This window comes from Odocoileus virginianus, chromosome 9 (genome assembly GCF_023699985.2).
Source record: "Odocoileus virginianus isolate 20LAN1187 ecotype Illinois chromosome 9, Ovbor_1.2, whole genome shotgun sequence".
Taxonomy (NCBI): domain Eukaryota; kingdom Metazoa; phylum Chordata; class Mammalia; order Artiodactyla; family Cervidae; genus Odocoileus; species Odocoileus virginianus.
Genome location: NC_069682.1, coordinates 20,692,014 through 20,702,220, shown reverse-complemented (window position 1 = coordinate 20,702,220; position 10,207 = coordinate 20,692,014). Strand labels below are relative to the sequence as shown.

Genomic DNA, 10,207 nt, shown 5'->3' with positions numbered 1-10,207 from the left:
TGCTGGCCAAGGGACTCTCAAGGGTCTTCTCCAACACCACAGTTCAAAAACATCAGCTCTTTGACGCTCCGCTTTCTTTATGGTTCAACTGTCACATCCACACAGGACTACTAGAAAAACCATAGCTTTGACTATATGGGCCTTTGTCAGCAAAGCAATGTCTCTGCTTTTTAATATGCTGTCTAGGTATGTCATAGCTTTTCTTCCAAGGTCTTTTAATTTCATGGTTGCAGTTACCATCTGCAGTGATTTTGGAGCCCAAGAAAATAAAGTCTCTCACTGTTTGCCATAAAGACTCCCTGTCTGTTTGCCCTGAAGTGATGGGATTGGATGTCATAATCATATTTCTTTAAACGCTGAGTTTTAACCCACCTTTTTCACTCTCCTCTTTTACTTTCATTAAGAAGCTCTTCAGTCCCTCTTCACTTTCTTCCATAAGCATGGTGTTATCTGCATATCTGAGGTTATTGATGTTTCTTCCAGCAATCTTGATTCCAGCTTGTGCTTCATCCAGCCCGGCATTTCACATGATGTACTCTGCATATACATTAAATAAGCTGGCTGACAATATACAGCCTTGTCACGTACTCCTTTCCCAATTTGGAACCAGTCCATTGTTCCCTGTCTGGTTCTAACTATTGCTTCTTGACCTGCATACAGATTTCTCAGGAGGCAGGTAAGGTGGTCTGGTATTCCCATCTCTTTATGAATTTTCCAGTTTGTTGTGATCCACACAGTCAAAGGCTAACTCATCATAAAATCATATCATCCCTGGTGGCTCAGATGGTAAAGAATCTGCCTGCAATTCAGGAGACCCCAATTCAATCCCTAGGTTGGGAAGATACCCTGCAGAAGGGAATGGAAACCCACTCCAGTATTCTTGCCTGGAAAATTCCACAGACAGAAGAGCCTGGCAGGCTACAGTCCATAGGGTTGCAAAGAGTCAGATATGACTGAGCAACTAACACTTTCACTTTAATCATATTAATAGAATAAAAAATAAGATTATCTTAGAAGCATCTTACAAAATCCAACACTCTTGCATGATAAAACAACAAATTAGGAATAAGAGGGAAGTGCCTCAACCCAATAAAGAATATCTACTAAAAACCTCAGTTAAAAGCATGCTTACTGGTGAAAGAGAGGATGCTCTACTAAGATCAAGAATAAGGCAAGGATGTCTGCCCTCACCACTTCTATTCAACATTTATGAGGTTCTAGCCAGAACAGTTAGGTAAGATAAGTAAGACTAAAAAGGAAGAAGTAAACTGCCCTTGTTTGCTAATAACATGATTTTATACATATAAAATGCTAAGTAATTAACTAAAAAACCAATGGAACTAATAAAATTAATTCATCAAGATTGCAGGAAACATAATGTACAAAAATACTTTATGAACAATCTGAAAATTAAATTAAGAAAATAATTTCATTCACAATAGCATCAAACAGAATAAAATACTTAGGAATAAATTTAACAAAAAGAAGTACACATTTCAAAAATTAGAAAACATTGTTGAAAGAAATTGAAGATCAAAACAAATGGAAAAATCTCTCCTTTTCATGGATCAGAAAATTTAACATTGTTACTTAAGGCTGCTATTCCCCTAAATGTCAGAGCTAAACCTATAAAACTATTGTTTTGGCAAAAAAGTTCATTTGTTTTTTTTCCCCATGACATCTTACAGAAGAAATCAAATGAATATTTTGGCCAACCCAATCCTAGAAGAAAATAGAAGGCTAAGTCTTGACCTTGGATTCAGCAAAAGTATTCTTAGATACGACAACAGAAGTCCAAGCAGTGCATATCATCAAAATTTAAAACTTCTATGCTTCACAGGACACCACTAAGAACCTGAAAAGACAACCTACACAATGGAAGAAAATACTTGCAAATACTTTATTTGATAAAGGATATCCAGAATATAGAAAGAACCAACCCATACAACTCAATAATAAAGACAAATCTGGGGCTTCCCTGGCGGTCCAGTGGTTAAGACTCCTGAGTTCCCACTGCAGGGTGTGTGGGTTCAGTCCCTAGTTGGGGAACTAGGGTACCACATGCCACGTAACACATTAAAAAAAAAAAAAAAAAAAAAAAAAACCCTTACCCAAATAAAAAAGGAAAAAAGGATCTGAACAGACATTTCTCCAAAGAAAATATACAAGGAGCCAATAAACATGGGGGAAAAAAATGTTCAGTATCTCTCATCATTTGGGAGATGCAAATCAAAACCACAAGATACCACTTTACACCCACTAAGATGTGGATAGTACAAAAAAATTGGATTATGAGTTTTAGGAGGGATGTAGAGAAATCAGAAGCCTCTTATACTGCTGATGTGACTGTAAAATGGTGCAGCCATATTGGAAAACAGTAGGATGGTTCCTCAAAAAGTTAAACCTAGAGTTACCACATGACATAGCAGTTCCACTCCTAGGTACATACTATCCACCCACAAAAAGAAAAAAATGAAAACATATGCCCACAAAAATTTATACACAAATGTTTATAGCAGCATTATTTATAATAGCCAGAATATGGAAATAAATGTTTATCAACTGATAAATGCATAAATAAAATGTGGTGTATCCACAATGGAATGCTAACCTCCAATAAAAAGAAATATTTTTTTTTTGATGGTTAAAATTTATTAATTTTTAATTGGAGGATAATCGCTTTACAATACTGTGCTGTTTTCTGCCTTATATTAACATGAAATCAGCCATAGGTATATGTATGTCCCCTTCCTCTTGAACCTGCCTTCCACCACCTACCCCATCCCACCCCTAAAAAGAAATGAAGTATTGATATATGTTACAACTTGGATGAACCTGGAAAACATGACCTAAAGTGAAAGAAGCCAGCCACAAAAATGCACATATTATATGATTCCATTCATATGGAAGTCCAGAATAGAGAAATCTATAGAATCCATAGATCTATAGAATCTCTACAGGGATTCATAGTTGCTTACTGCTTCATGAGGAATGGGGTGGGATGAGGAGGATGGAGAATGATAGCTAATGGGTATGAGGGTTCTTTTTGAAGTGATAAAAATGTTCTAAAATTGGTCATGATGATGGCTGCAAATATCTGAATATACTAAAAAATTACTGAATTATACACTTGAAGTGGATGAATTGTATAGTCTGTGAATTATCTCTCAGTTAAGCTGTTAAAAAAAAAAGTCTTCATGTACCATTCTAGAATAATCTCCAAAATATTTTGTTAAATAAGAAAATAAGATGCAAGAGTTTAAAAAAAAAGTTATTCCATATTCTGTATGTAGGTTGTGTATCCTATAGTTACATGAATCTATAAATGTGTTAAAATACATAGAACTGTCCAAGAAAAGAAAAAAAGGTAATTTTATTGTATGATGATGTAGAAACATAAAATCTTTAAAAATACAGTAGAATTGAGAGAGGAGAGACAGTGTCACCAGAGTTGGTAGTTCTGGTGGTGGACATTGGGAGAATCTTCAAGAAGAAGGTTACACTTGCAAGTACCTTGAAGGATGGTTTGGCTCTGGACAGATATTTAAGGAGAGGTTTGATAAAGAAAAGAAAATCATTTCAGACAAATGTTAACAATGGCTAAGAGTACAGGGTAGGGAATTTTTTTTTTAATTGGAGCATAATTCCTTTACAGTGTTGTTAGCAGGGTGGGGAATTTGTGACCATCTGGGGAGCATTAAGATAGCTCAGTGGTTAAAAAAAAAAAAAAAAAAATCCACCTGCCAACGCAGGAGACACAGGTTCAGTTCCTTGGTTGAGAAGATCCCCTGGATCTTTCCACTGCGGGATCTTCCCACTCCAGATTTCTTGTCTGGGAAATCCTATGGACAGAGAAGAGCCTGGCGGGCTACTGTCCATAGGGTCACAAATAGTCAAACGTGACTTAGCAACTAAACCACAAAAGGGAGCATTAATTGTTCAACAGGATGCATACAGGAAAGAAAAGAGATTGTGGATTTCCCTGTGTGTCAGGTTAAGACCTGAACACTTTGTTGTATGGTCACTGGTGAGCCATGAAAGGTACTTGATGAGAACTCTGCCTTAGGGATATTATTTCATAGAACTGCTAACAGGTAAGTTTAGACCAGTTAGAAGGCTGTTATATTAATTTAGTTAGAGAATGAGGGACTAATACAGGTGGTGGAGATCTGAGATGGGAACAGATGGAATCAATATCGTGAAGAATGTGGAGCTGGCTGGAAAGGAAGAAAAAAGTCCCCAAAATTGGCCCTTTGGTTTTGAGCCTATGTGACTGGGATGATAATACTGTTAGGAAAAGGAAGGAAAAGCAGAGAAGTTGATGAGTTTAGGTTGGGATTTGTTTAGCTAAGGGATTTGAGGAGCTAAGAGATCTCTAAGTAAGAGACTTAAATGGCAGTTAGACAGGGAAGCCTGTGTATGGTCAGCACCACACCCACAGATTAAACCAACCTTGCATGGAAAATATTTGGGGATAAAAATCTAGAAAGTTCCAAAAGGCAAAACATGAATTTGCATCACATTGGCAACTACTTACACAGCATTCAGACTGTATTAGGTACTGTAAGTGATCTAGAGATGATTCAAAATATCAAGAGGATATCATAGGTTATATAAAATGTGAGAAAGATATATGGTAATACAATCAGAATTTTGAGTTGGGAAAGCTGGAAGTCAGGAAAGCTTACATTGGATAACCTCAAGTTTTTTCCCATAAAATAAGCAAGGTCATTCATAGAGTGGAAAGTAGGGGATAGAATTAAAGAGTGTTTCTAAGCAGCTTTAAATATTTTCTCTAATTCTGCCCTTTGTATAAATGAAAAACAAATGATCCACATCAATTATAACAGGTAATATTTACTGAGCCTTTACCATCTGCTAGGTATCATGCTAAAAGCTTATTTCAAACTTAGAACATCCCTAACAGACAAAAGGTATTAGCAGTTTTATCCACATATTACAGAGGGTAATACATGAGACAGACAAAGGATTGGAAACAGCTCAAGGTTACCCAGCTAATCAGAGGTAGAACCAAGACCAAATACAAGATCTAACTATGAGCTGGTCACGGGATATTTTCTGAGGTTTTACTTTCAAATTTCTTTAAAGCAGTGAAATATTGGTTCAAGAATTTACATGGATTAAGGGAAATAGAATACAAAGTATGTATTCCATGTATACAATGGAATGTAACTGCAATAAAGTTAATAAATGGAGAGAGGATGGCTTGTTTAATAAATGCACTAAGACAGATAACTATCCACTTTAATTTTTCTATTTAATTTTGATCTTCTGTTTAAAGTACATATATAGCAGCAATCAGAGCAGTGGTTGTTTATGGTAGGGCTGAGATGGACTTGGGGCACAGGGAAAACATTATAGGATAACAGCAATATTCTATAATTTGATTAGAATGTTAACTACATGTTTTGGTCAAAATTCATTGAAATGTACATTTAAAGTCTGTACATTCTACTCTATGTAAATTTTATAGCAGTTTTAAAAAGGAAAATCTATCTATAGACCTCTAAGACATCATTAAATGAAAAAAAAAAAAAACCCAAACTATTGTGAAAAAAAATTTAAAAAGCAAACTGTAAGGTGAGGCATACAATATAATACCATTTATTTATAAGAAAGGGAATAATTCTTTCTGTGGATCACTTGCGTATATATGTAAATGTCTCATGGTTCTTGGGTCAAACTGCCCTACTCCACCAAGAGGTCCTTCCTCCAGGATCAATCTTAGTGCTCTCAGGGTTTCTTTCTGGGATGCAAAGAAAGACTTTTATATTACAACATCATTAGCTTAAGAGTAAAGCTCTCCACTGTTTATAATACTCATAATAGTCTCCAGTGAAGAAAGATATTTTTTCAGGAAACTGTACCTAAAAAACATGATGTGTTTATATAATGATTTTGAAAACTAGTACATCTTCAGAAGCAGCCTTGTATAACGGGGCTGAATGGGTTGCGTTCTTGTCCTGACTCTGCCACTTGATTAGACTGATGTTTTGGAGCAACTCCTTTAATCTCTCTGGGCTTCAGTTTTCTTTTGGTTAGAAAGAATGGACTGAACTGATGACTGAGGGTCCATCGAGGCCTAAGATTCAATAAACTCTGTTCCTTCTCATGGAGCTTGTATGAAATAGGTCACCTCACCTACAATAAACATGTGGAAAGTCAGCTTTTCTCTTTTGAAACAGGTGACAACCAAAGCCAAGCAACTGAAGGATTCAGTTACCTGTTCCCCAGGTGAGTCAGCACCCACTCCATCCCAGTAATCTTAAGCCATGTCTTCAAAACAACCCCCCTTTCACAACTGCTTTAAAAATGATGGTGTTTAATAGTTGTGCCCAATGGACTCCACTGGTCATCTCTCTAAAAAGGGTCCATTTACAAGCACCCACCAGCCAATCCAGCCCTGCACACACAGTGGTGCTAAGATGTACTTAAATTTGAGGAGCTGTAGAAACCTTGTTCTTCTTTAGTATGGGGGGGAGGGGACACATGGGAAAGCCAGTCTATACCATTTTTTCCACGCTGACCACAGTTGCCACCACACACACACAGCATCCTTGAGAACAGATCAAGCAGTTTCCCCAAGAATCTGTGTTTTTCAGAATCCGTTTTCTCAAAGACTAAATGGAATTTTTAAGAACCCCATACGGTTTACTTGAAACCAGGAAGAAGTGCCTCTTCAACCTTTCAACTCTACTTAAATATAGGTCCCTGTACTCGATGTAACCAGCCAGCAACCAGCAAACCCTGAGATCTGGAAACGTCTCCCTGAGGAGGACAGGGCGCGGATGCTAAGGGCTCAAGGGGGAGGGCATTCCCGATTGCTTTCCCACCAGGACAGCTGTTGGTCTGGCGGGAAGGCCGGGACCGCCAAAGAGGGTTCTGTGAAAGATGCCCCCCTCCAAGACAGTCTCCAGAAACATGCTCTTGAAAAGGCAGCGGGGAGTTGGGTGGGGCCTGGACAGACAAGTCTTTCTAGAGAGTCGGAGGGATCAGGAGTATGTGAGGAGGGCAGGAAAGGCGGGGTTGAACATTTGGGGGGTCTCTGAGGTGACACCTATGGTGGCGGTGGTGCGGGAAGCAGGTTGGTGCAGGGGCAGGGCCCCGGGGAAACAGCGAGCCCCGTGGAGGGTCTGACACATTCAGGCTGCTGACACTCGTGGAGTCAGCAGCAACCCTGGGTGCTGAAGAACATCATTTCTCAGCTAGAAAGTAGGCGGTTACTCCCTGCATTTCCTCTGATCACAGCCGACTCTGGAGGCCCCTGTTCCCCAGAGTGGTGGAAGGACCACGGCCCGGAATCAGACAGAAGCGAGTTCAGATCGCAGCTCTGCTGCTGCTGAGGCTGACGTGCCTCCTTGTACAACTAGGGTAGTGATGGCTATCTTTCTAGAATACTGCGAACATTCAGTAAAACACACACAAAATGCCCCACCACTGTCTGCTGCGGCGGCCACACCACCGTGGCTCCTGTTCCCTGAACCGACCTTGTCTCTCCACACAGGGATGGTCAGGCTCTCGGAACTCAGATCCACAGCTCAGAACTCCAGGCCCACCGCAGCCTTGCCGGACAGCATCATCACCCAGCGGGAAGAGGCCCAGTCCGCCACGGAGGAGGAGGAGGAGGCGGCGGCCGAGCCGGGGGTAGAGGCGGCGGAGGAGAGCCGGCCGCGCAGGCGGAGGCCGGCGCGGCCCGCCGAGCCGGAGGAGCGGGTCCGGGGGAGGAGGCAGAAGGACTTCGACCTGTCAGAACAGCGCGAGTCCAGCGACGAGGAGAGCCAGCAGAGAGCGCGCGCGCGAGCTGCAGAGGAGCCCTGGACTCAGAACCAACAGAAGCTTCTGGAACTAGCGTTACAGCAGTACCCGAGGGGGTCCTCTGACCGCTGGGACAAGATAGCCAAGTGCGTCCCGTCCAAGAGCAAGGTGGGTGACGCCGGGAAGGCAGGCCTCTGGGGGCTCCAGACACAGGGAAGCGGCTTGTGGCCCCACCTGACCGTCCCTCATCTCACGCCGCCTCCGATCCTCTTTCTACCCAACCCGTCCTTCCCCTGCCAGCTGCCTTCCAGTAGGCGTCCTCTGACTGTGAATCTGTGCACTCGACTGAGCATAAATGAGGTCAAGAGTCTAAATGTCATCATTACACCGACCAGTTATTTTTTCTCATCGAAAACCCCATGCACAGAACATAAAGTCCCCCACGACAATGCTACCAACCTTCTGGAGCCTTCGTTCTGCCAGTGGGGGCTGGGCCGGGGGAGGGACTGACAGGTGGACAGCAGGACCAGGATCCGGCTTGTCCCTGCAGCGCTGTCTGCTGTTTGCAGCTCCTTAAACACATCGGCAGAGGGTTCCCAGACACCAGCTCAGAAGGGGCTGCGGCCGCTGTGGAGAAGCAGGCCCCACCCGACCCCCCGCTTCGGCGCTGCCAGTGCGGAGCCTCCCACGTGATCTTCTCAACTCTGGCCCTGCGTGGCACACGCGGTCTCCTGGGCCGCTTTCCTCGTACCCATACCCCTTGTCTGAGACACCAGGAACACTGAGAAATCAAGAGACCCAATCTCTGCCTCCTTCTGTGCCCACCACTCAGTTAGCCTGTGGGCACACTGATGTTCATTTACATTCTTTTTTTAATTGATATTCAGTGTCGGAAAATCTAGCTCGTGGCCATGGATGTCCCCATGTGTATAGGTCTAGTTTATCTCCTTTAAAATGATGACGTTGAGAATTCCGGAGGAGAAAAATAAACCATTAGCAGTGGGTCTGTTTGAGAAACACAGTTCCTTCCTAGCCCCTCCAACTGATTTGCCAGAAGAAATGATTTTCCCTGAATTCCTCTAGCATTTGTGGGTACGCAGGCATTTACAGGTGGGATGAATTGACAGTGGCTTAAAATGAAGGAGCTGCAGCCATGGATTCCTCGGGGTGGGATGCTCAAACTCACTGCCTTGGGGCTTTGGAAACCTTCCTGTTTCAGGGAGGAATGTCCTGCAAGGGCTCCCTTTAAGCCTGACATCAGAACCAGGCCCAGGGGAGGTTCAGCCACCCCTGCTGGCTCGCTGCCCCCCGGGGTGACTCCCTGCAAGTGGCCCGCAAGCCACTGGGGCCTGAGAGAGGACCCGGGCCCCCGGCGCCGCCCGGGCAGGCCTGCTGCTCAGAGCCCAGAGCCCCCCGCGTCCTCCAGCGGAGCGCTGGGCTGCTGAGCACCACATTCCACACTCGGCTCTGCCAAGGGCAGAACAGTTAGGAAAAGGCTGATATTTTAGGCAGGTGGTCCTTGGGGATGCAGAAGAGGCACTTGTTAGGTGTTTCTCTCGGAACACTACTAAAACCAAAACCCCAGGAAGAGTGAACACTCATTCTTTGTCCCGGGCAGCTACATGACCTTAAGTTAGTGAAGGGTTACGGTGCCTCCGGGGTGTTTCTAAACAGAAACAGAGATGGTTCTGGAAAGTGATACACAAGGGAGCAGCGAGGCCACTCCGTGCTTCATCAGGGTCCTCACCCCAAGGAGCGGCATCAACAGGCAGCGGGGTCTTAAGCTGCTAGTTCTGCAGCCTGAGGGGCTGGAAGACCCGCCGGTGCTGGGACGTGCCCGAGGAGAGCAGGGCACGCTCCCCAGGAGGTCCAGGCCGGCAGGACAGCCCTTGGTCAGCAGTGGGCATGGTGGGCTAACTCCACAAGGGGCACGCTGATTGTAACTGTCACCCCACCACCTCTTTTTCTCTCTCCAGGAAGACTGTATCGCTAGATACAAGCTGCTGGTTGAACTGATTCAAAAGAAAAAACAAGCTAGAAGCTGAATCCTCTGGAAGATGATGTTTACCTCCATTTTCGAAAAGGATTATTTTAAAACTTATGCAGAAATTTGCATTTTGTACCTCAGTATTTCTATACGTCATGTGCCTTAGTGAAAAAAAAAATTAAAAATTTAAAATAAACGTTGTGTTACATTGTTTAAACATACTGTGTTAACAGAGAAAAAACAGATTTGGGTATTTTATAGATTATTTTCTCTCTCATCACTGCAAAGCTTAATTTCCTGGGGACAAAAAGAATAGTGCTTTTCTAACAGTCAGGCAAATGTATGAAGAAACATGAGTGAACTAATGTGTAAGAATTAAAACATAATGTTTCTTTGACCAAAGATCACACCACTTGATGAGTAGCAGGATGCTGGTATTTTGGG

General features: G+C 43.0%; 1 protein-coding gene across 1 annotated transcript in view; it reads left to right on the top strand.

The window, feature by feature from the left end:
* The window catches only part of DNAJC1 (DnaJ heat shock protein family (Hsp40) member C1), a 182,432-nt gene extending 172,473 nt beyond the window's left edge, over window positions 1–9,959 (top strand). Inside the window, exons 10-12 of the mRNA XM_070472057.1 lie at window positions 6,207–6,255; window positions 7,526–7,944; window positions 9,753–9,959. Of these exons, the coding sequence (XP_070328158.1) occupies window positions 6,207–6,255; window positions 7,526–7,944; window positions 9,753–9,821 (537 nt within the window). The 3' untranslated portion in view covers window positions 9,822–9,959. The remainder of the gene's footprint in view (window positions 1–6,206; window positions 6,256–7,525; window positions 7,945–9,752) is intronic.
* The last annotated feature ends 248 nt before the right edge of the window (window positions 9,960–10,207 follow it).